The sequence below is a fragment of the Macrotis lagotis genome, chromosome 7, assembly GCF_037893015.1.
Source record: "Macrotis lagotis isolate mMagLag1 chromosome 7, bilby.v1.9.chrom.fasta, whole genome shotgun sequence".
NCBI classification, from domain to species: Eukaryota; Metazoa; Chordata; class Mammalia; order Peramelemorphia; family Peramelidae; genus Macrotis; species Macrotis lagotis.
Window position 1 is genome coordinate 197,610,572 of NC_133664.1, and position 27,517 is coordinate 197,638,088.

Consider the following 27,517-nt stretch of genomic DNA (forward strand, 5'->3'; position numbering starts at 1 on the left):
TTAGGCAAGAGTTCATAGGTTTTGAAACTCAGGGTCTTACATTCCCTCCTCTTCTTGTTCAATCCAGGAGCACTCATGCTCCTCAAAGGGATGAGCAGAACCCCCAGGGAGACGGTTATAAGACTGCCTGAGCACCATTAGTTGGATAGTGTTGAACCTGTTCCTAATGAAAGCAATCAATTTATTTACTATGCAGGACCCGAAGGTGAGGAGTAAAAGCAGTATTGGGGGCCAATCAGGGTAGAGATCAATGTGGTGAGCCATGGGGATTGGTTGAACCATGCTTCAAACCATCCTTCTTGCTGTTCTCCTTTCTTTCTTTCTTTCAGATCCCTGTACCTGCTCCCACTAGTCCTATTCCAAACAGAGTGGCTATGGTTAGGGTGGTGAGGGGCTCCCTTCTTATTCTGGAAAGGGGCGTTCTCATTATCAAGGGGAGGTTAGAAAAACAGATCCCTTGAGAATACAATGTAAACATTGGTGAGAAATGGTAGAGATGAACTGGTCCAGTGTCTCTGCTTTCTTCTCTTCTCTCTTGGAGACCTCCAATGTCCTTCTGCATCTTCTGAATCTGTTCCAAAAAGTTCTCTCCAGCTCAGGTGACTAGTTGAGACTTTGTCTTCTGGTAAAGAATTTGCTTAACATTTTACTGAGATCAAAACACATGTTTTCTTCACAAGACAATGAGATTTGGGGGCTTATTGCAATTTACATTTTGCCTTATTGCCATATTGATGCACATACTTAATTTTAACACAATAAACTTTTACTATATGAACGAACTCCTAATGAGAATTGTCATACTGTCTTAAGCTTGTAACATACATTCAACAATCATCTTAGTTCAGAGTACCCAGCATATGGTTTAAAAATAAAACAATCTTAGCCTTTGCTCTTATTACAATAATGTCTCAAATATCCTTAACCAAAATAAAATTTTTCAAAATATTCTCAAATATACCATTGATTTTCCTTTTCCTGATATACTTATCTGACTCACATTCCTTTCCTTAAGCTAGGCCTTAAAACTATAATTATCCTAAGAATTTCCCATTCTTCTCCATACCTAAATATCCCTTCTGAAAATTAAAGAAACTTAATTCCTATCTTAACATGTAGCTGTTAGCAGGTGTCAGAGCCACACACCTAACCTATCTCTGGCTATTAGATCCAATTCAACCTAAAATTTCTTTTTTCTACTTTGCTTAGTAATTAACTATAAAGATCCAGGACATTAAAGGAAAATTCCTTTATAGATATAAGTATTGAATGTCAGTGACCAGGCAGAGGTCACGTGGGTAAGTCAAATGTCTTAGGCCAGATTTATTCTTCCAGGTGAGATATTATCCAAATGTCATTTTTGGGAAATCAAGTCAAAGGGGTCCAACCTCAGCCATACTGAGAAGTCGCCCCTTTGGCCACCCATCCCAGTCACCTGACATCTTGGCTTCCTTGGCTTCAAGAGCATGACAGGATGGTCAACAAAAAGGAAATGCCACTGGTATCTGACATAAGAGAAAATCAATTAAAAGTCCCATGATCTAAAATGGTTGTTTTACCTAGTTAAAACTTCCAGTGAATACAATTCACTTAATTACAATTATAATCTTAATGGAGTCCCAATTAATGAAACCCCCTACCTAAAGCTTGGATTATCCTTCCTGGGTCTCTGCCTAAAATCGGGTATTCTAACTATGACTGGCCCTACAGGCCTGTCTCCTACCTCTTACATTCAGACATCCCTTTGTCTAAAATCATATCTACTCTATCTGTATATAAAGATGGTATATCAGATTCTTCCTGGCTACAGAAACCTCCTTCTAGTCTGTTGTATCTTACAACAAATGTCTCCTTTGTCCAGGAGATTGCATAGAGAAATATGAAATTATCTTTTGTTTATCTTTCCTATATTATACAGTACTTTTACTTCAAAGCAAACAACCACTGCTTTGGAATATACATATAGATCTAAAAATATTCCCAATTTATATATATGTATAGTTAGAAACTTCTATAAATAAACTTTACCTACTAGCCATCCTCAGCATACAAATGGTTATTTTTGTTTTGGCAAGGCATTTGGGGATAAGTGACTTGCCCAAAGTCACACAGCTAGACAATCACTAAGTATCTGAGGCCTGACCTGAACCCAGGTCTCCTGACTCCAGGGCCAGTGCTCTAACCACTGTGTCACCTACCTGCCCCCTAACATACAAATTACTTTTCAGAATTCTTTAAAACCATTAAAACATCCTAGGTAGCTTTACATTTCCAACATGTATTATTAATTTCTGTGAGTAACAGAGTAACACACAAATTACTAGATTGTACAAAGTAATTCCTCCATTATTACATTATTCATGAATCCACAGATCCATCCCAGTAAGTGTCATACTTTATCATATTTTCCTTACTGCTCTTCAAAGCAATCACATTAATCCCAGGCTTTAACAATACAGTATTTAAAAAAAAAACATTTTCACAAGAGATAGCTAAATATTGCAAATATCTCTTTGCAGTTACAAAAGAATATCACATAACTGATAAAAACATCTTATTCACCAATGTTACCTTACAATAGGGCCCACAATTGCAATTTATTTAGAGCCCCCATCAGCTGTCTGCAGTTACCAAGAGAGAAGTCCATATTCTTAATTTCTTTAAACATACATTGTTAAAATACATTGAACATTAAGATTTTTATTTAAACATCTCATTTCCCTTAGAACAAAAGCAAAATGAACATCCCATGTTCCTTACATTTTTGTCTCTACCCAAATTCTCAGACTCCAATCTCATACATATGACACATTTAAAACCCCAATGTAATTACAGTTCAACTAACTTCCTAACAGCTTAGTTTGATAAAAACTTTAGAGTACCTTATACAGAGAATCCAGCACATTCCAAAAGCTCTAACCAAAATAAAAATACAATTGTTAGCATTATTAAACTTAACATTAAAACCAATTAGAGCTTTTCCCCAAAAGACATCAGTAAACATCCCTGATAACCTAGGTATTTCTCTTCCTAGTATTCTCTTCTTTCCATTATTACCACTTTTCTTTAACCTATAGGTGTTACAATAGTTTAAAATTGCAAACCACATAACTCCTTGTGAAAATTACAATAGTGTTAAAATAGTTTAATCCCAAACTAATTTAACAATCTAGATTATTTAATTCCTCCCATTTTGCACAAACTTTGTCAGAATGTTACAACACTAGTATCCCTCTTTTAAAACCCAAAACTCTAGTTCACAAACTTTAGAAACAATGAGAGTCATCACTCAGGCCACATGGCCAGCAGATAGTCATTAAACGTGATTTCCTTTCAATAAAGGAGTCTCTTAACCTCTGGATCTTAGATAATTTTTTCTTTTTCCCAATCACACATCCTGCCTGTGGAGGGTTCTTTCCCTTTAAGGCTTAAGTAGATAAGGATTTTTCTGCCAGTTCCCCACCATCCCCCTGCTACCCTCTTCTCCCCTTTTTATTCAGCGAAGGAATCTTCCGAGAGGGGAGTAGACTGCTTCAGCAGGCAGGGGAGCCAGGTCTAGGAATGTTCATTACCTTCCCTGCTATTGCATTTCCCCCTTTTGATCTAGAGAAAGAATCTTCCAAGGGGGAACAGAAGGGACCTGGTGACAGGTGGGGGGACGGGGTTTGGAAATTCAGGGGCTGAGATCTCTGAATTTAACAAAACAGTAATAAATGTAACACATTAAGAACTAGATTTCACAAAATAATCTTTCCATTATTACATTTATACCTGGACCTACAGATCTGGAGCAAGGTCCAACACATCATTTAAAATTTTCAGGGAACCCAGAGGGTCATGCTTTGATAATTTCCCTTATTAACAATCATTAATTCCAGCTTTGACATCATTACAGTAAAAGTTTATATTTCCAAAAGCAGATCACATGTTTGACAACACCTTTCATTCTTACTGATAAGTCATCTAATTAGGGTTACGTAATTTTTAATTTCCTAATCATTTTCCAAACCCCCCTCACATTTATTCAATATCATTGGAAAGGGGTATCTTGCAGTTAAGATATAATGAAAACATTAAATTCTTAACCTACTTGAAACAGAACATGCTGACATCTCATTCTCTTAAAGCAACCTAAAACAAGTTCTCTTAAAGTTAAGCTTATAATTAAGTATCTTTACTTGCAAACTTCTTCTGAATTTTTGCTTTGTAACATTGTATCTCTTCTTTCAAATACACTTCTATTTTCAAAGAAAATAAGATTCTCTATCAATGTTAGTTTTACACAATAATTTCAAAAGCCCAATGTACACTTATTACCTATGACAGTGTTACAGTTATATGTATAATTTCCTCTTTTTAACAGATAATAAACTACACTGATCTCACATATCAATATTCCCTTTCATAAACATGAGGTGAAAAAGCCTTTCACAAATCTTCTGGGCCAAAAGGACCTTGAGAACTATAACCCATTGGCAAGGTATTCTCTAGTTGTTTTTTTTCATAACAAAATCTTTACAAATGTGATAGGTGAAACTTCAATTCATTTGTTATTACAAAATAATTTTAAAATCTCAAAAAGTGTAGTTTAAATTGTTCTTATACAAAGCTTACTAATTGTACACAGCATATTTCAATTGCATGTATGTTTTCTTTATTCCCTAAAACTTTAAAATACAAAGAATTCTTAAGACTAATTGTTGCTAAAAAATCCCTTCTTACGACTACAAAATTTTCTTCATGCTTCTCTTAAATTCCAAAAGTCATATTCAAATTAGTTTTAAATCATTTTCTTTCCAAAAGCCTAAAAAGTTTGCAAATTCTTCTTATCTTCATCAGTGCAATTCTAATTTCTCAATGCTCTCACTTATAAGAACTTTCTATCCTCACTGACCAACATTTCTTAATATTAGAACGTTCTATGTTCTGGGAATGAGAGATTACCCACAATTTGAGATATCAAAGTGATATGTACTAATTTTTTACCTTTACTGTTTATCATTACTCACTCACTGGAGATTCTTCCCAAATACATGATCCACATTCCAATCAGTGTAAAATAACTTCCTCTTGTTTAGTTATTTTAAAACTAACTCACAAGTCTATCCTGACTCCTATGGCTCTGGAGGGGCCATAAAACATCAGAATCCAAACTCAAACATATTCTTTACAAACCAGATTAGCACATTATAGGATCAATAATAACATTAATAAAATTAACATTTACTTAGCAATTGCTTTCATATCAAACTTTTCACTTTATGGGGTTTATTACTTTTCTAATCAATTCATTGCCAAACACTGCAAAAAGTACCAATTTAATGCAAGTTTAAATCATCCCAATCTCAGATAAACATATATCTCCCTATAGACTTACAGTTCTATACTTTCTTCTTTTCTCGTAATGATTTGTACACCATTTTCCAAAGTTCCCAAAATCTGTCTTTGGTGTACAAAGTCAACCCTGCTCAAACCTTCTGTCTACATACTTTTACCACTTTCCTTACTTAACAAATGGTTCAAAAGAAACCTTAATTGTCTCTAAGTCTGGATTTTCTTTCCAGTACTTTCAGAATCTCTTACTCAAACTATACAACTCAAATTTTCCACCATTCCTTTTCATTAGCTCTTCTTGACTTTAATTCATACTATTCCGAACTAGAGTCACATAGCTTATACAGCTATATAAACTACAGATATGATTCCACTTTTCGCAATGTATTTTCTATTCCAAGGTTTTAATATTTAACATTTCTTGATTACAATTGCTAAAATCCTGGAGAAGACAGTCATTCAAAACTCCCTTAGCCTAAATAGAATATTCCCTGCCCCCCTTCTTCAAATAGAGTAAACTGAATAACTTTTATATAGAGAGAGACCATCCTAGATTATTTCTGGAGAAGGGTTGGTCTTCTATTCTTCAACCCTTACATGTCCCATAATTTTCTGTAATAACTAACAATATCTGAATCTATATTGATGAACTCCTGAAGCTCTAATGATGTCATATCATTCTGGAAAAAGATTATTTAGTTTCCCCTATACAGGCATCTTGGTAGCCACATTATACACTTTAGGATTAACCTGACTCTTGTCTTTCTGAAATTTATTTTCCCTATTTTCAAATTGAAATAGCATTTCTTTCTATGATTTCTTTGTTTAACACATTTGGTAATATTTGCTGTTTCTTTAACTTCAAAATAAGGTCCCCTTTTAATACTTTACTAATTCTTCCTGAAGTAGCTCTCTCTCCTGGAAGGGGGAGGGAGGGGGAAACACTCTGGCAGCATAGAATCAAGGAGAACCATAGTTTGACCTCCTTAAAGTGGTCTAGGAGGAGGTTCAGAGGAGTGGTCTGGGTCTGTCCCATCTCAGCTAGAACACTGATTAAATGATTAAGAGTGATAAGCAAAGCAGAAGCAAAGCAAAAGAAGCAGAGGTGATAACCAGTCAGCATCCATCCCTTTCAGCAGGACTAAGTATTGCTTGCCAGGTCCTAAAGGAAAATTAGGTTAATCTTGTTCCCTTACATCATTCCCATACCGACTTTAAGAAGGGTTGGGGAACATCTTCCACCACACCCAGCCTGTGACCTGCCAGTGCGTCCACCTAGGTTCGAAGCCGGCTAGTCCAAATACAGAGCCACGCAGACTTGGTTATTTCAGATCCCCTCCAAGTACATCTTGCGACCTCTAGTCAGAGATGCTGGGGATCCCGCACGAGCCCCCAAATGTTAGGGTCTGAGAATTCCCCAATCTCCAAACAGAGACACTCGACACAATGGAGAGACAATAGCAAGGGTTTATTAAAGTAGCTTGAGTTAGGGTTCGGTCCTAGGGCAGGGCTAGGATCCTGGAACCTGGAGTAAAGTGAGGAGAGTCCTTATATAAGGTTTAGTAGGGGATTTCCAAGCATCTGCTGGTTGGATGTCTTGAAATGAAATTTAGGCAAGAGTTCATAGGTTTCAAAACTCAGGGTCTTACAAAATTGAAGTGTGCAAGGCCACATTTGAACTCAGGGAGATAAGACTTCTTGATTCAGGGCTAGTACTCTATCCACTTCACCAGTTAATTGTTCAATAAAGTTCATTATCTAACTTAAGACATTCCAAAAGATGATGAAAAGCAGTTAGCCTTATAGTTATTTTTGAGGTTATAGAAGTTCTCAGAGAGACAATGGTAAAAACAAGTAACTCTGCCTGCTAGCAGTATTTTTGGTGGCATGGAACTAGAAACAGTGAATGTCAGTAGGGGAACTAGACCATTATCATGTACAGGAAACCCGAGAAATTCAGGGGAACATGATTAAATTTTTATGCACTAATACATAACTAAATAAGCAGAACCAGGGGACCATGACATGTGATGGTTTTTGACAATAAAAATGAAAATGAAAAATAATTTTTAAAGACTTTTATTAAACTTAGAATTTAAGACTTGGAAGGAGGATAGGATGTTGCATTCCAGGTAATAAATCCATTGATAGATATGGTCATTGCACTATAGTTTTTATTTTAAGAGAAAATTCAGTGAAGTAGGGTGAAAGTATATATCAAATATCCAAAAATAGCTGTGGCACAAAAACTAAATAAGATATAACTGTGTAAATGTCATGCTAATGTGAAGCTGGACACAGAGAGATTAAAAATTTGGGTTTTCATTTTTGTGATAACTGCTTCTGTGGGATGTCTGCCCTTTCCCCATAAGGAGAATTGTGGAATTGATAATCATTTTCTAGGCATGAGACTGAATTTTTAATTTTAGCTTTTACTTGGAGGACACCACAACTTCAAAATTTGTAATTAGAGAAACTTTTTATTTATTTTCTCTACTTAAAGAGAAGCAATATATGTCTTCTAATGGATAGTGGAAGATCTGGATTCAAGTTCCACTTCTAACATATAATTTATGGTCCTAGGCAGCTTTTTAAGATCTGCATGGGTGAGTTTTCTTACAAGGAAACTTCTTAACATTGAAAAAAATCAGAGGTTCTTCCCCCCAAACCCCCAAAAGTCTTATTCTACTATACCCCTTCAGTCTCTAATCATTCATATGATCATATTATTCATCGTTTTCTTTTCTTTTTGGTTTATATCTATATATTATAATTTATTTATTTTTCTTATTACTTGCAATGGTAGTTTTACAAAGCTTTGAATTTTACATTTTTCTCCCTCCCTCTCTGCCCCACCACCCCCTGACAGAAATCAAACTAATATAGGCTATAATATAACCCTTCTAACTAAAGATCCATCCTTCATTTTATTTTTTAATTTAATTTTTAAAATTTATTTACCCTTCATTTTCAGAGGACCAATAACATCACTGGGTGATGTCTTTGACTTGAGCATGAATTGGATTTTAGTGAAGCAAAGTTACACAAAGCCTTTCTATCCCTGAGTCATTGAAGTACAGAAGCATGATCTGAGTTAGGAGGATGAACAATGGCCCAGGATGAAGCTGATGACCTTAAGCTTCTTTGATGTCTGATCATAAGATCACATATCTAGAGCCAGAAGGTCAACAGATCAGTCAAAAAGTAGTTAAATAACTCTTTGTGGTAAGCATAATGTTGGATAAATGGGCAAAAACAGGATCTCTGCCCTTAAAAACTGGGGAGGCAACATACAAAAACAATTATATATGCTCTACCTAGTATATAAATTATATATAAACCACAAAATTAAGAATCTTATTTAATAGATGAGGAAACTAAGTTATTTAAGTGGGTTGATTTAAGTAGGTAATATTCCAACTATTTTCCACTCTCCAAGGCTAATCTGGAATTCATTATTCCATAGATGACTTTATTGGTGTAGATGGGGGTAGGTCTAGAGGAGGGAAAATCATTGGAAATTTGATTTTTAAAAAAAATTCCTCTTTTTTTGTTTACATTTTTAAAAATTTTAATTTATTTTTAAATTTTATAATTTTTCTCCTTATCTTGCTTCCCTACCCCCTACCCCCTACAGAAGGCAGTCTGTTAGTCTTTACATTGTTTCCATGCTATACATTGATCTAATTAAATGTGTTGAGAAAGAAATCATATCCTTAAGGGAAAAAAAATAATATATAAGAGACAGCTAAATTACATAATAAGATAATGGCTTTTTTAAAATTTAAGGTAATAGTCTTTGGCCTTTGGTCAACCTCCACAATTCTTTCTCTTGATACAAATGGTATTCTCCATTACAGATACCCCCAAATTGTCCCTAATTGTTGCAATGATGGAATGAGCAAGTTCATTAGGATTGATCATCAACCCCAGGTAAACAATCTGCTCATCTCACTCAGTATCAGTTCATACAAATCCTTCGAGGCTTCTCTGAATTCCCATCCCTCCTGGTTTCTGATAGAACAATAGTGTTCCATAACATACATATACCACAATTTGTTCAGCCATTCCCCAGTTGATGGGCATTCACTCAATTTCCAATTCTTTGCCTCCACAAACAGAGCCCCTCATGAATATTTTTACAAGTGATGTTTCTACCCTTTTTCATCATCTCTTCAGGGTACAGACCCAGTAGTGGTATTGCTGGATCAAAGGGTATGCACATTTTTATTACTCTTTGGGTATAATTCCAAATTTCTCTCCAGAAAGGATGGATGAGTTCACAGCTCCACCAACGATGTATTAGTGTCCCAGATTTCCCACATCCCTTCCAATGTTGATCATTGTCCTTTCTGGTCATGTTGGCCAGTCTGAGAGGTGTGAGGTGGCACCTCAGAGATGTTTTGATTTGCATTTCTCTAATAGTAATGGTTTAGAGCAATTTTTCATATGACTATAGATTGTTTTGATTTCCTCATTTGTAAATCACCTCTGCCTATCCTTTGACCATTTAGCAATTGGGGAATGGCTTGTTTTTTTTTTATAAATTTGACTCAGTTCTCTTTATATTTTAGAACTAGCTGTAAAAATTGTTTCCCAATTTGCTACATTTCTTTTGATCTTAGTTACAGTGATTTTGTCTGTGCAAAAGACTTTTAATTTAATGGAATCAAAATTATCAGTTTGTTTTTAATAATGTTCTCCATCTCTTCCTTGGTCATAAACTGTTTCCCTTTCCATAGATCTGACAGGTAAACTATTCCTTGATCTCCCTGTTTGCTTATAATATTGTCTTTTACATCTAAATCCTGTATCTATTTTGATCTTGTCTTGGTATAGGGTGTGAGGTGTTAGTCTAATCCAAGTTTCTGCCATACTAACTTCTAATTTCCCCAACAGTTTTTATTGAAGAGAGTTTTTATGACCAAAACTGGACTCTTTGGGTTTATCAAACAGCAGATTACTATAATCATTTCCTGCTATTGCACCTAGTCTCTTCCACTGATCTATCACTCTACTTCTTAGCCAATTCCAGACAGTTCAAAAAATCTTAAGGATGTTGCCCTCATACAAAATAATCAGACAGTAAGCCTGGCACTTAGCTGGGGGTATAAAGATAGGTAAAAACAATCCCTGTTCTCAAGGAGCTTAGTGTCTAATGAGACAACATACAAATAATTTATATACAAACAAAATATGTATAGGGTAAATTGGTGATAATTTCGGGGGGGGGGTACTAGCATGAAGCGGGGGGTGGATGGGTTTCCTGCAGAAGATGGAATTTTTTAGTTCTGATTTAAAGGATACAAAGAAGCCAAAAGGCAGAGATGAGAAAGAACATTTCAGGTATGGAAGACAGCTAGTGAAAAGTGAAGCTAGAATATGGACTACTACTGAAAGAAAGCATGAAGGAGGCCACTACTAGGAAACTTTTTTTTAAAGTTATGTTGATTTATATTTGTACAATATCAGTGAATTTAGTCTGATAAAGAAAAGTAAGAACCAGAGAACCTGGCTCCAAATCTAGTACTGCAGCTTACTGTGGACTGAGTAGAGAATTTCTCTTTAGTTTCCCCAGATTAATTATCTCTTCCACCTCTATATGACTGACTCCATTTGTGGCATTTCTTAGTCTCCACTCAGGGACATCCTGGTTCTAGGTCCAAAATTCCATTCACCATGTCCTCCTACTTTAGTGTAAAGATCAATGGTCTAGAATTTACTTCTTATGAGTGAGGTACATATATTACTAACACTATTGTTTCTTAACTCTCTGGCCACAAGTTTTCCATAAATAAAATTAAGGAATAAATATTACTTGTTCAGCCTTTATCACTGCATTGTTATAATGCCTTTCTTTTCTTCTCTTTCCTGGCAGAGGCCAAAATAATTCAGAGAAAACTAAAGACTGCAAAAGAACAATAAGGTTTTGGCAATGATTGCTAGGACAGACTGGTTTTCACCTAGCCTAGGGTGAAAGAGGAATCCCAATTTATAAACTTAAAGGTGCAGGGCTCCCTGAGGCAGAGATAAGATGCATTGGATTTCAGGGGGTCTCTTCAAAGTACTGGCACAAAGGAGTTACATTAGTCATATCTGGGGGAAGATGAAGAAATGCATCTGAAGGGACTTGCCTATAGTTCTATAATTAAACTCACTTCCTGGTTTTTGGTTTCCATTCTATCACGCTGACTCTAAATTTCAGCTGATTTATGGGTATGTTCTGAGACCATTCTTTTAGTCATTCTTATATCTGAATAAAGTCATATACTTTACTTCTTTATAACGGTGTGAAATGGGCAGCACCAATCATCTTATCCCCATTTACAGGTAACTAGATCATACTGACCTAGAGTCAAGTGTATTAATTGCCAAGTTGTTTGTCAATGCTACTCAGGCTTCTTACTCTTCTCTTGCTAGGTATGTCTTCTTTTTAAAAAATTTTATTTATTTAAGGCAATGGGGTTAAGTGACTTGCCCAAGGTCACACAGCTAGGCAATTACCAAGTGTCTGAGGTTGGATTTGAACTCTGGTCCTCCTAACTCCAGGAACAGTGCTCTGTCTACAGCACCACCTAGCTACCCCTAGGTACATTTTCTAAAGTGAGAATGTATGTTGTCAGAGGTATTTAGCATCAGCTACTTCAATTGTCAAGTACCCCTCCCCCAACTCTACTGAAGTGGAAATGGTCTCTCATCCTCCAAACAACAAATCTCTGAAAAGTGGAGAATTGAGACAAAAATTGTTGGAGGTGATTGGTGCTGAAGAAAAATCTGAGGAAAGAAGAAATGTGAAAAGGGATTAATATCCTAAGCATTTCCCCTGGATTTATAACTAAGCATATAGCCATCTCCTGACTGTCTTTATAACCCAGTGAATTCACTTATATATAATCCAAATTCAGTATTGTATTAAGTTATATTAATCCTCATTGCTTTCTACTAGTTTCAATTAAGTTTTTTTAAGAGTTCCAATTTTGCTAATGTAACATCATTGGGCTTATTTTGGTTAGTTTTAAACATTTTTCCACCCTACACTTTTAGGGTTTAAGATATTAGAAAAACCAATTAAACACAGTAATTGCAAAACACAATCTTTCATTCCAATGTTTTCTTCCTTTATTCTTGCTTAACTATGTAAACAGGATCTCACATGTTGACTGTCCTATGTACTCAGCCAAGATTACCTCTCTGAGGTCCATCAGTTTGCCTTGCAATATTTACATTACTTACTGAAGCGGTGAGGGCTTACCATCTGGTTTTTCTAGCCAAGGTGCCAGTTTTGGAACTTTATTATGTAGGATTAATGTGATCAGTGTTGATATGTCATATTAGTTGCAGGAGTACCAGTCCAGGAGAGTCAATTACTCTGGACTATTTGACATTAATCAAATCACCTTCCCACATTAAGTTTGTGTTCTCATGTATAAAAGAAGTTTCAGATTCAATCTGGTTCTTTCCCAGCCATAAAAGTCCATACCCCAAACATATTAACAATTGTATCTGGTCATTTTGAGAGCAAGAGTCCAAATTTCAAATTATCTGTCTGAAGAGGAAGATTTAATTTGGTACAAAACTAGATTGCTGGGTTTTAGGCTCTGTACTCAAAGTGAAAAGAACTGTGTTTAGCTTAAAAAAGCTAACAAGACATATACCTAAAACATAGTTTAAAAGCAAACAAACATCCATTAACACAGGAATGGCTTGAGTCTTTTGGGTAAAATTTGAAAACCTTATCAAGTCTGAGTTTTTTGTTTTTTTTTGTAGATAGGCTGAGTTTGGGTGAGCCCAGATTGGGACATTTGTCATGCAGATTAATGAGGCCAATTTTCCGGAGGACCAGCTGAGAAAAGTAAATTGCTATTCAAAGCAGAGACACATTGTTCAGTAAGCAGAAACTGGGCAGAATTGAACAACCTAGACAGAATGACAGGACCTAATTTCATTAGTATAGCTATTTTCTCTCAGAACTTTCTCAATAAGATAGTTTTGTAGCCTTGCTTAGAGAAAGATATAGTTAAGAGATTTTCTCAGGGTAACAGAAGTTGCCACCATAAAAGGATCCTCAGTAGTTGGAAGTCTCATCTAAAGTTATATCCTGTTCTTAAATACCAATAAAGTAGAATAATCTGGGCTTAAGTTATTAAGATGTAATTCACTGAACCTGTGGCAGCAGAACAGACATCTATAAGTTAAAAAGAGGCAATTTATAACTCTTAAATTGAGCAGTTCATCATCTTATAAGCAAGAAACAAATTGGCATCAAAATTTCAAATAAGTTTTTCATTAAAAAAAGAAACAAATGCACAAATATATATCAATCAAACTTATGTCTTAGGGTAGGGAAAATATCAGCGTAAGACTCCTGTAAACTTTTTTTAGCTTTTTGTATTGAAAAAGTGAAAGCCAAGCCATGTCAAATGAACATTAGAGAGCCTCCTATTTCGAGGCACTGTGCTAAGCACAGCAGATACAAAGAAGGGTAAAAGATGGTTTCTGTCCTCAGATGAGCTGATGGGAAATAGAAAAAGGAGAAAATGTACAAACAAGACATATTTACAGGGATAAATTGGGGAATCTCAAAAGGGATGGCACAAGCATGAGCTTTTATCTATATTTATTTAAAAAATATATTAAGAATTAAAGTTTAGAAAGACAATAAGCTTTAATCATAACTTTACCAAGCCCTTGTTGAAAAAAACCACAAAGGCATCAACAAATCCCACCACCCTGTCTTTTCGCAATACATGATTTTTCCTAACTTTTTTTAAAAATGACAATGGGTTTACTTCTGCAATTTAGATCAGGATTCTGAAACTAATGGACTTTGTATATATAGTCCAACAATGCTTAAATCTGGAGCCAGCCAGTAAAATCTAAAGAGGGTAGTGACTCTCTGCATGTAAGAGATGCCTTTACTCAAATAAATCAACCAACCAAAACAGTCACAATTAACAGTAAAAAAATAGGAAATCAGGGATGAAGAAAAAATTGCCTGCTCAGATTATGACTGAAATATAGGCACCCCACTGGGATCTAAGAACTGTGTTTGAGCATTACTGGCTTGCCGGTAGTCACAGTTCACTTCTGACTTGCTGTGGGTTAGCTGCATGTTCATCGAGTAGCTTGGGAGATATTCCATGGTGTGGGGGTTATTAAAACTCATAGTAGTCTGTTGTTTCATGGGATAGGCCTCACTAGTATTATTTCCAAAGGCTCCCAAGTCATGGGCAGGGTAGGGGTGCTGAAGCAACTGTTGTTGCTGGTAGGAGCCCTCTCCACTATTCTGGAACTGGTTATTCCAAGTCTGGCTGTTCCATCCTGGCAGGTTTCCAGAAGGATTCATCATGTAGTCCTGGTGAAATGGAGAGTAGAAGCTTATGTACTCCCCAACAGCTGATCCATTCTGAAAGAAGAGTGAGTGGGATTAGTTTATTGTGAAATGTTTGGATCCTTATGAAATCAGAACTCTGATCCATACCCAAGAACAATGATGATTTCAAAGGACTGATAAAGTAGTAAATGCCATGTTAAGAGGTGTGGGCTGAGGAAAACTATCCTAAAGTACAGGCTGGGGCTATGAAAGCATTTAGAGTTCCTGTTTACTTTCATATAAGGGCAATGAATGTCATATGTTGATTCCTCTTGCCTTACTGTTCTCATTTGTTACGAGGGAAGGTTATTTTAATAGTTGTGTCTATGGAAAATGGGGAGAGAGAGAGAACACTTAAAAAAGATATGTAATATTTTGATTCATGTAGGTACCATCACAAACAGGCAATAAGTGCTAAGAAACCTGAAAAATCAGTATTATGCTGAAGGGACAATACTTTTCCTTTCATTACCTGAACCATACTGTTGCCATTCTTTGACCACATGGTATCTTTCTGCCATCTCTTTGACTTCATTCTCTGGTTCTGAAACCAGGTCTTGACCTTCAGGAAGAGGAGACAAATAATTAATAATCTATAGATTTCCTTGAGGAGAAAAGATTTTTGGTAACTTCCTCTAACCTTCTCATTGCATTAGATATGAATGAAATAGGACATAGTTTTTCAGGGAATGTCTTTTGTCCACCAATGTACAGCTGGACCCTTATTCCTCCATTCCCAACTCTAAAGCTGACCCTTCCATATTCGGCCCTTCTACTATAGTCTTTCCTCTGTTTCTTAATTCTATTTTGTCACCATGTATGCTTTGTTATATATTATTTGTTGTCTTCTTCATCAGACTGTGAGGTTCCTGAGACAGGGTTTGTGTTCTCTTGCCTTTGTATCTCTACATAAGCTCAGCAGTGTCTGGCACAGTTGGATGCCTCTTGATTGACTGATGCATCCCACCAATTCCTCAGACATTTACCTGTTTATAAGTAAGGTTCAAATTTTCAGCCACATTTCGAATCTGCTGTGGGCTGAGGTATTTTTGCTCCACGAATCTACTGTTGAGCACATTTAGTTGGGCCTGAGAGAACACTGTCCTCATCTTGGGTTTTTTCACAAGGTTCTGATCTTCTTTTCCCTGATGGAGCTTGGCCTTGTTCTGGGATGAAAGGTTATTTGAAGTTGGGCTAGTAGCAGAGTCAGGAGTATCTTGAATAAACATATCCATGGATGAAGGAGGAGCAGGAGAAATTGCTGAATGGTGAGAGAGAGAGTAAAGTAAGAACTTTCTGCCTCTGACAGAACCATTATATATCTTTTACAAAATCATATCATACCTCATATCTTTTTAACTTCTTTTTGGCACAAAACCTGATCCAATTTAATTCTTTGGACAGGTTTGGTGAAACAAAGCTATGGGATTCTCCCTCCAACCTACTACTTACTGCTTCTCCACCAAGACAATTTTTCCTCAGCTCTGAACCAGCTCTTTATCATTTCTATGGTCTTATCAAAGAGTTTAATTAAAAATTTACATTTCTATCAAGCTTTTGAGTCCTTTAATATGTATAATTCCCACCAGGGGATGAAAACCCTCTACCAATGCAAACCAACACCTGCCCCTATTTCTTTTACTTGGGCAATGGGGTTAAATGAATTAGGGTAGAAATAGATCTTTGTAGAGTCCAGTTCTTCCTGCTTCCAAGATCAGCTTTTCATACACCTTACTATCTGGCTGGAATAGGTTGCAGCCTCAGTTCCTCCTTTATAGAGCCACAGTTGAGTAAATTTTTGTGGGAACTGCATTTTACCCCTTTCCAGTAGTTTTAAGGAAAAGACAGACTGCTTCCTAACAGTCTGCTCCAATACTAGCTAATAAACTTTCTAGCAATTTTCCCTTCTAGCAATTAAATTGTTCTGCTTTCCTGCAAACTCTTGTTCAATTTATCAGTTAACTAAGATAAAAAAATTTTTTTAATTGAAATTCGAGTTTTTTAAGAACCCTAGATTTTGAGCCTGAATGGACATTACTATGCTGTCCACGAGCCTCCCCCCAACTCTATTTATACAGGAGGAAATCGAAGTCAGAGATATGACTTGATTTCCCAGTCATACAGGCAGTAAATAAGGGACAGTGATTTGAACTCAAGCCTTTGGTGACCACAGTCAGCCCCATTTTCATGACACCATATTATTGTCTATTATATTTGTACAGTGCTTAGCAACAGTACTAGTAATAACCTAGATACTTAAATGACTGCAACCTTCTCTCCTCACCCCCCCCCCCCCCCTTAACCAGGTGCCATCCGGAGCAGCCCATAATCTTTAATGGAGCAAATTTAGTGGAAAACTGGTCATTTGAAAAAGCAGGACTCACTTTCCACCTGTACAAACTCTTTTCATCCCCTCCTCTAAGCGCTAGGTTTATCTTTGTCACCCTACTTTCTTTTTAGGTTTTTTTTTTGCAAGGCAAATGGGGTTAAGTGGCTTGCCCAAGGCCACACAGCTAGGTAATTATTAAGTGTCTGAGACCACATTTGAACCCAGGTACTCCTGACTCCAGGGCCGGTGCTTTATCCACTATGCCACCTAGCCACCCCCTTTGTCACCCTACTTTCAAGGAGTTTATATAATCTACAACAAAGAATGATAACCCAGAACAAACAAACAACAGCCGAATGGTGACGTCCCCAAACTCATGGCCTTTGAGGCTGGGCCCCAGGAATTCCAGACACCAGCCCTCAGTTTAACAGTCGAGACCTTGTCCCTGCTGAAATAAAGCCGGGATCGCAACCAGATCTTGGTTTGGGGGGATGTTCCGAAGGCTGGAATCCTCCAAATCCTCCAAAAGTAGGGGATAGATGGAAGGAAACTTCCTATATCCTGCCCCTTTCTATCCTTGCCGCAAAAGAACTTGAGCTCCCAGAGTAGGGGCCAGGGACCTCGGAGAGGGGGCTCACCTGTGTTTGGCTGGAGCTTTTCCGGACTTTGTATTTGGAAATTAGAATAAGGGCCTGGGGAGGTAAATGGCTCCGTCTGGGACGCGGAGATCCAGGTGTTGTAAGGGCAACCGGTATGGCCTTCGGGCCGGCAGGACTGGCATTGCTGCGCGTGAGAGCAGGAGGTCATGCTTTGGGGAAGATGCTCGAAGGAAGGGGTCCGACCTGAGCCGTCGCAGTAAGTCCAGGAGCAAAAGCCTTGAGTGAATGGAAGGCACAGTGCTTTGCAAAGGAAAACCGGCACTACAAATGCAAAACAGCCTTTCAAAGAAAAATGGAAGAGAGACTCTAAAAATGACAAAAGCTGTGGCTGGCCTAGGAAGACCGGCCTAAACCGGAGGGTGTGAACTTGTTCAACAGTTGGGCGGCCTTGTTATATAGCTTCCCCCACCTGCAAATCCTACCCGCTGGGCACCCCACGGCCATTACCATGAAAATGGCCAATTTATAGAAAAGGTGGGGTCTGAGGCTGGACAGTTTCGAGTTTCGTGGGAGTGAAGGAAGAAATGAGGTTCCTGGAGGAGGCTGAGAAGATAGGAAATCCGGAAATACTTCACCATAATGAAAATCCCAGTTTTCTGCCGACTCTCACTCTCCTCCGCGACCCTTCTTCTTCCCTCCTCGCCCCCGCCCCCAACTCTTACACCTGGTCATCTGGGGGTGTGAATGGAAACATTCCTAGTTAAAATAAAGAATTAATTGCTGGAGAACCGCATATGCCAAACTTGGAGCAAAGGTATCACAAAGGTCAATTCTTTTTGATTTTTCAACCTGAAGTCAAGGAGGACCCATAGATTGGGGATTTAATTGGTCTTTGCTATTTGCTTTATGCATCCTTTATCTTTTCCTTTTCACTTGGTCCCTTTCTTCATTTCTGTGCCCTCTTACTCCATAATAGTAGGGAAGGAAGGAGGGAAAGCGTGAGCCAAAAACTGAGAGATCTAGTTGTGAATAATGGCTGGACCCTGATATTCCTTCCCTCACGTGCATAATGGAAAATTCACTCATTCAAAAGCATTTTTCTTCTTAACAATCCATTTTAATTGTTATTGCCCAATTGCAATTCAACAAATCCATCCTGTTTTCTTTTCGGGAATAAGTCAAGGACCTAGGATTTTACCCCAGACCACATCTTTATCCATCTATAATCTAGTGCCTTAAATACTTTCCTGAAGTGACAGTCCTTGACTTCTGGTCTAGGTCTCTGCTTGAATCAGGGGAACACCGAGCAGAGAAAGATTGTAATCAGTTTCCTCTTCTGTAATAGAGACAAATATTGTAGCCCAGAGAAATGCTATAATCCTTTTCCTTTTTTGTATAGTTATGATCCTTTCCCTTATGTATTGGCTTTCAACTGCATATTAAATACCATACATTGTGTCAAGTCCTGCAGATCCAGAGAGGGAAAAAACCAGTTTCTGAACTCCAGGAGGTTATGTCCTATTAGGAGGTAACATTTTAGGAGCTAAGCAAATAAAAAATGTACATAGAGTAAATACAATTGGGGGGGGGTGAGGTAGATTGTAGATAGGCACGAACTGAAGGAAGAAAGTTGATTCTAAAAGGTGATCTTAAAGGAGGCAGGGGATTCTGTGATTGCATGCAAAGTGGAGATGGCATATTATGAACAAATAACCCAAAAGAGTATATTAGAGAGTAATGTGCATAACAGCAATGGCTAATCTCTATAGCATATTGGTTTACAAAGTCCCTTCCCTACATGTTGTCATTTACTCTTCACAGTAATCTGGAGAAATAGTTGCCATTCTTATCTTTATTTTTTTTATGTAACAACATTTGAATGCAGATTCCAAGTTCAGCCCTCTAAACACCAGGGCCTCTGTCCTATCTTCAGTAACCTAGGAACAAACCTGGAAACACAGGCTTGAACTGGACGACTGAGTGTTTAGATGCTAAACCCAGGATTTTGGATTTTTAAGACTCTTCTCCCCTCCAATCCAATATTGATATCCATATCAGAACCATCTTTTTTTATTCAAAGATCTTGCCAATCACTGCAGAATAATCTCCTGTGGTTCCCTACAGTCCATCTAGGAAAGTGCAGACTGGCCACTCTAAAGCCTCATACTGCTCCCCTGTACCCTATGTTTCAGAAAAAATAAGAGTACTTTTTAACCCTCAGAAGTGCCTGAGCTCTTACAATTGCAAGTCTAGATCCTCCTCCCATTCCACCTTTGGCCAGACTTCCTACCCATTCTTTAAAGCCCAACTCAAAAGCTGCCTTCCACCCCCTCCCCATAAATCCTCCACCTGACCTTCCTCCCCTGACCTCACAGCGTTTTTGTCTTGCAAATTTCTCATGCACTTTTGACTCAGCATTGTGTATTATGGTTAGCCTTGAAGATTCTGCTTGACCAGAATTCTATTTTTTGGTCCCTTCCCCAGCCTTGTGCTGGGTGCACCCCAGAAATTATATACTTAATTTGAATTGATTGGCAAATACCTTCTTTGAGCAATGCTGAGTCGAAGTAATTTTCTCACACAGTAGACAACCCAGGCATTTTGGAGCCCGCCTATTCCATTATTCAATTTTGAAAGGAACATCTAAAAAATAACTAAATAGAATCTAAAAATTCTGTTTAATGAATTCCCATGGGAAGCATTTCCTGATGTTTGCAGTTAGCATACAGCATCAGACCTTTAATCTGATGATAAAAAAGCCTCTAAGAAGTGGGAAAAACAATGTAGGCTTCAGCTGACCTAGGTGAGGTGGGGGGATGGTTGGAGATCTGGAGGTTAACCCCAGAGGCTATTTTCCTTCAACACCTTCTCCAAGTGAACTTTTGTCTGGGGATTTCTTCAGGATCCATTCCCCCCTCCCCCCCAGTTCCTCTTCCTTGTGCCTTTTGTGCCTTCCTCCTTTCTAGCCCTGTCTCTCTCTCTTTCTGTCTATGTCTCTCTCTCTTTCTCTGTCTGTCTGTCTTCTGTCTTTGTGTGTGTGTGTATTTTGAAATGAAATAAAAAATAGCAGCCCTATGAATTCTGATGGGAAGCATCAGAATCCATTTATATTTAGTGATATAAACATATAATGATGGAGGAGGGTAGACAGGTCAAACTAGAGGAATCCTCTTGAAAAAGGTATTCTTGGGGCTGAGCCTTACACTTGGGCCTAGGCTTAACTCAATGACTTGACCACATCTTGGTGTAATCAAAAAACATTCTGATCAGCTGCTCAAAATCTGCATCTTTGTCTTCTATGCAGACTCTGATCCAGAATAAGAAGGACCTGGAATAAGAGCGTTACTGGATGTTGGGAAATCTCTCCTACCATCAGACATTCTGGGAATAGGACTCAAAAACTTGATTTAAGGAAAGAGGGTTGAGTGGGGGATGGGTTGGTGTTAGTCTGGAAGAATTAGTAGGGAAGGCAAAATGCGTGTTTGAAAGTCTTTCTGTAATTGGAGTTGTCCCCATAGTCTTTGGCAACCATCTGACTGCCTTCCTTCCAGGGGAGTTTATCAGCTCCTTTCTGGATTCCTGAGAACAATGTTTTTAAATGAATAAAATAAAACACAATGGATTTCTATAGAGAATCAATTACACTGAAATGCAATTATGAAAAAAATAAATAGCAACAAATTTAAGGACCTAAGAACCCCAATTCTTAGATGTCTCTTGTCCAGTGTGAGTCTTCTTTTTTCTTTGTGTGTTTGCCTGTTTCTACTGGAAATTCTGAAAATTTCAGATGATGGGAAATATATATTCTTTATTTAGACACCTTCCTCTGATCATCCCCCCAGTTCTTGCTCCATACCTTTAGACCAGCAGTTGTTTTTTATATTGTATAAATATTTTTATTTGTTTTTCCAAGTACATACAATGATAATTTTTACCAATCATTTTTACTGCAAGATTTTGAATTTTACAATTTTTATCTCTCCCTGTCTTCCCTTCCCTCCTCCACCCCATAGAAGGCAATTAAATTTATTTGAAACCATGCCCTAAAAGGAAGAAATAAACATGAGAGATAACAAAATTACATAATACATAAGACAACTTTTAAAAATTGAAGATAATAAACTTTGTTCTTCATTTAAACTCCACAGTTCCTTCTCTGGATATTGATGGTATTTTCCACTACAAGTACCTTAAAATTTAGGCCAGCAGTTCTTAAAGACTTGGTCCCTAAAATCATTAAAGGGTATCCATGAATCTGAGACAGGAAATCCAAATCTATTTTCTTAATCATGGTAATTTTTAATATCTGTTAAATCAATTATACAGACTTGTTGCAAAACTTAAGTGAGTTTAAAATATCTTTTGTCTGGAATGTAATATGTTTAAAAAATATTTGTTGAATAAATAAATGGTTCTTTCAAGTATATAAAGAGACTTCAGAGAGAGAAAATCATCAAAGTACCTATTTCATTAGCATCCAAATGATTTTCCTTGAAAACCTACTAGATTCTGAATCATTTAACTATCACAGCACAATGGAGTCAAATCTCTAGCTTCCTTCAAACATTAGCTGAAGAGTCTAGAGAAGACTTTTCCTGATCCTTCCAGCTAGTGCCCTGTATTTACTATGCATTTGTTTATGTTTATGTCTCTTTGTGTGTGTGTGTGTGTGTGTGTCTGTGTGTCTGTGTCTGTGTTTGTGTGTGTCTGTATATGTGTGAAGCAGTGGGGTTATATTTACTTAAAAAAGCTTAAAAGACTGTCAATTAGGGCACTCTCAGCTAAGTGACTAATTAGGTCCATAATTCATAGGGGAGACAGCAGAGTTGCCATGATACTGAGGTAGACAAAGACTGATCCTTTCCAGTGCCTCCCTGAGTCATTTTCCCAGCCCTCCCTGGAGTCAGGCCTTTCAGTGGAGAAGTCTGCTGAGTCATGGACTCTTCTGGCTCTGCAGTCGATAAGGGGCACTCTACATCATCTCTAGTGTAAGCCCTTTAGATCTGAGTCACCCATTGTCCAAAGACTCCATGACCCCAAAGATTCCATGTGGTCAGTTGGAACCATGAAAAGTGGCTCTCAGCCCTTGTCACATTTTCATTTACTGTATTCAACCTTTGTTGAATTGTGGAGCATTGCAATGCACTGAGAGAATGAATATAAAAATCATATTCTGTGATTTTGTATCCAGTGATAGACATCTTAACTTTCAATTTCTTCTTTTTCGAGAACTGAAAATTACTGTCTTCAAAGGAGGATTTGGGAGTTTCTCATTGTAAGGGTTTATTAAATGCCTATATGAAGAGTCAAACATGACAAAACAACTATCACTATAACACAGCAAGTATTTTGCCCAGCCCTTTACAAATATTCCTTCCATAGACAACCTCAGTAGAGTTGGGTGCTCTTGTTATTCCTATTTTACAGTTGAGGAAACAAAGGCAGACAGAGGTTAAGTAACTTACCTAGGAATACATCACTATCTGAGGTAAGATCTGAACTCAGATCTTTCTTATTCCAGGTCCAGTTCTCTATCTACTGTACCACCTGCTCTGGGATTACACATTATAATAGACAAAGCAAGGAAGATAATAACTTTTTTTTTAGGTTTTTGCAAGGCAAATGAGGTAAAGTGGCTTGCCCAAGGCCACACAGCTAGGTAATTATTAAGTGTCTGAGATCGGATTTGAACCTAGGTACTCCTGAGTCCAAGGCCAGTACTTTGTCCACTACACCACCTAGACACACCTGATAACATCTTTCTAAAATGTTCCTTACATTATCTCTTGCCAGACAACATTTCCATTTTTTTCTTTGAAAATATATTTGTTACACAGGATGGTTCTCTGGGAGAGAAAGGAAGAAATTAGGGTGATATTAAAAAAACAAAAGAGCAATAAGAATTTATTTTTTAAAATACATTTTATTTTATTTTTCCTGGTTACATGTAAAAAAGTTTTAACACTGAATTCTATGTTTTCTCCCTTCTTCCCACCCATTGTGAAAATCAGTTATTTAATATAGGTTAAAAATGGGTAATTGTAGAACTTTTTTTTAAAAGGAAACTTTCTTTGATTAAATGAAATTGACAAATGCTTGCAAAGTTTATACTACAAGATGAGCTTTCTAGTGGAAAGTCAAAAGTTCAGAAATAAAGACATTGGGACTTGAATTTAATGTAGCATGTGACTTTGGGACAAAGGATTTTGTTTGTTCAGTCATCTGAGTGGTGTCTGACCCTTGGTGATCTCATTTAGGGTTGTCTTGGCAAAGATATTGGAGTGGTTTGCTATTTTCTTCTCCAGTTCATTTTATAGATGAGGCAAATAGGGTTAAGTGACTAAGGTCAGATTTGAGCATATGAAGATGAGTGTTCCTGACTCCAGGCAGGGCTTTGTCAACTTGACTTTGCTACCTAGCTACCTGAAAGGATAGAGTTATCAAATAATAAAATGCTAAAGCTGGTCTGAAAGTGTTTAGTGTTTTTTTTTTTTTTTTAGTTTTTGCAAGGCAATGGGGTTAAGTGGCTTGCCCAAGGCCACACAGCTAGGTAATTATTAAGTGTCTGAGGCCTGAATTGAATCAGGTCCTCATGACTCCAGAACTGGTGCTCTATCCACTGAGTCACCTAGCCCTGTTCCCCCAACTCTTTCCTTTTAACGATAAGATCAAATGACTTGCTTGAGGTGACACAGCTGCACGAATCTCAGAAAAAAGGTGGAGAATATTAAATATACATCATTGTCTTAAACTGAATTCAGAACCAGTAATTCATATTTACACAGTATTCAGTTTTTGTGAAAGCTTATTAAACCACCATCCACCCCAATTCTGTAAATAAGATAGGAAAGGATAATGCAAGTATCATTCTTTTGTTGTTGTCAATGATGTTGTCATTGTTGCAGGTGAAGATGGGACAGTATTATAGAAAGAAGAAAAAACTGGGACTCCAGGTCAAGTCTTTTGAATGCTTTCTACTATAGAAAATAAGCTTAATTTCCTGCAGTGATGTTTTGTCCTTTGTTCTTAAAGAAGACCATAATATATATAAGGGGAAGTAAGCCATGATAAGCACATGAATTGGATTTGAGTGATGGGGGGCTGTGCTCAGTCATCAGCCTCACTGTCTCCGCCAGAGCCATCTGGGTCCAGTTGTCAGATATGAATCTGGATGACTGGAGATGGCTCTGAATGTGAGGCAATCAGGATGAAGTGACTTGTCTAAGGTCATACAGTGTCAAATGTCAAGTGGCTGAGGACAGATTCTAACTCAGGTCCTCCTGACTCTAAGCCCAGTGCTGTATCCACTGCACCACCTAGCTGTCTCAGCTCACTGAAGTAGAACTAAGGCAAATTATCAAATTAAAGCCAGAAGGATGTAGTTCATTCATTAGAAAGAGAACTTTCAGTCAGTCACTCAATATTTGTTAAGTGCTCCCTATAGGCCAGACACTGAGCTAACTCTGGTGAAATTCTGGAAAGGACTTTTGAAAGCATGGCTCAGATGAATCTGTGCTTGGCAGAAATGCACCTGAGGGAAAATTCTTGTCACCTGTTTCCTGGAGGGTTTCTGGACAGTATTCTATCCTTCACAAAAAATATTTGCCTCTTTACCACAAAAGAAAATTGGTGCGATTTAATCTAGGCTTTTGCACTGTGACCATGGGCAAATTATTTATTTCTCTAGATTTTATATTCCTTATTTGTAAAAGGAAGGGTCTGGGATTGAATAAATACATGCAAAATAATTAAATTCAAGGTAGTTTGGGAGGGGGAGCATTAGAAGTTGGGGGAAATGGGGTCTAGAAAGGTTTCATGCTGAAGATAAAGCTTGAGTTGCATCTCCATGGAAGAGTGAGATCAAGTAAAGAGGGAGTATATACATACATTTCATATACATATATATATATATGTGTGTGTGTGTGTGTGTGTGTGTGTGTGTGTATGTATGTATGTATAAGTTAACTTAATGACTAACTTGTTTTCATTGGTGAAGATAGCTCAAATAACTTTGGTTGCATTCTATTTATCAGCTCCTGTCAAGATTTTCAATCAGCATTGCATGGTTGTATGAACCCTTCACCTATCTCCCCTTCCTATCTCCTTTTGGCTTATTTCCCTTGATCATCCTGCTCTCTGCTGGCTATCTTGAGCATTAACCAATTTTGACCTTTGAAAACTTTGGACATTTATCATTCATATAGAGGATGTCTCTCTGATTATTTATTGTAAAGTACTAAATCAAAGAAAAGTAGGTACAGATAAAAGCAATCCATTGTCTGATTCTCCAATGAATTGATAAGGAGTATTACAGGATTTAGGAAAAATTCCTTTGATGCTTTCCATTTGTTCTTCCATGAAAGTTTCATAACAGATCAAAAGTAAATATTATTTCATGATCTCGGTTTTAATAAGGATTAGTTAACACAATAGCAATGATTTATTATTGAATAATCCATTGATATTTTTACAAAGGACCCTAAAAACTATGATCTCATTGATTCTTTAAGAAATGATTCTTTTTACGTATATGAAAATTGTACTATCTCCAATTTACAAGTGATGAGGCTGAGAGTCAGGGACGTAAGTTTATTTTCCCCTATTCACATATGTGGGTGGGGGATGAAATTCAGTTATTTTTCACTCTTACACAGAAAGTAACCATACATTTCTTTTAAACACATTAAATAAAATGTTATCAGTCTAAATCTTCCAAATAAAAATGTTTCATTGGTTCCTTGTTTTAGTATCCATCACTTCTAGCTCAGTATAGTCTATCTAGTAGAGTTACAACTTCTTTTTCTTATAGAGTTACAATTCTTGAGAGTTATTAGAGTCTTTCTCCCAAGTAGGGTTATAGCCAGTGTCATTCCATTGTAGAGCAGTCTCATGATAGGTCATGAGTGTCCATCACTTCTGGCTAGATATAGTCTTTCTGTTAGAGTTACAGTTCTCAAGAGTTTTGAGAATCTTTTTCCTATGCCAGGATATAGCCAGTTTCATCTTACTGGATAGCAGTTTTTTTCTTTTTTAACCTGTTCACATGTGATTCCTTGTTTTAACACTACGTAATTTTTTTTAATATTTACCCACCCCTGCCTCCCAATTCCAACTGAAAAACAAATAAACAAAAACAAATGATACAATCATATCTGACAGTTTTGCCTCCTCTCTGACTCTTTCTGGCAAAGAGTTTCATTTTGGGTATTGCTATTATTCAGCTATTAGCTTCCTTTTTTTCACTTGTATTATTAGTCATTGAATATACTTCCATTTTTTAATCTTTTGATATATTTATGGATCTGTAGTCCCAGTGATAATGGGTAATCCTGGTATCTATGAATCATCATGGTACAATAGAATGACAACTGGATTTGGAAGCAGAGTCTTAAGTAAAAGATCTTGCCTCTGCCACTTGCTACCTTGTTATATATAACAAGATACTTAACCTTTCTAAAACTCAGTTTCCCCATGTGCAAAAAAGCGGAATAGATTAGATGATCTCCAAGGTCCCATACAGCTCTACATCTATGATGAATCCATAGTTGCTTTCTCATCCTGTGTGGCTCTTGTTCATTCCCTACTCCAAATTCTCCCTTCCTCCCCCACCCCAAATCATTCACAGATCCACAACCTTAACTCTGTAAAAATTCCCATTCCATGACTCTCAGTTATACAATAGCTCTGGAAGGAAAAGATGTTCCTTCATTTTAAGATGCCGACGAGTAGGATGTTAATGAAACATTTAAGTATTTTTCCTTCTGTGTTTCCATGGAACTCAATGATAGTCCTACTTGTTGTTGCCCATATTCCATACTATTTTCTTATATATATTCTTTTGCATAGTGTGTTCTCTATGCCTTGGAATAGAGGCAACTAGGT

At 37.2% G+C, this 27,517-nt stretch overlaps 2 protein-coding genes across 4 annotated transcripts in view; both read right to left on the reverse strand.

Annotated features, from left to right (window-relative positions):
- Positions 1–27,517, reverse strand: part of FOXJ2 (forkhead box J2) — a 287,675-nt gene that overhangs the window by 139,654 nt on the left and 120,504 nt on the right. The window lies entirely within an intron of this gene.
- Positions 14,339–17,843, reverse strand: LOC141493949 (putative homeobox protein NANOG2). The gene is made up of 4 exons (XM_074195178.1): positions 17,675–17,843; positions 15,694–15,968; positions 15,180–15,269; positions 14,339–14,740 (listed from the first exon to the last, which is right to left on the reverse strand). Exons 1-4 carry the CDS (start codon positions 17,841–17,843, stop codon positions 14,339–14,341), a joined length of 936 nt encoding a protein of 311 aa, XP_074051279.1.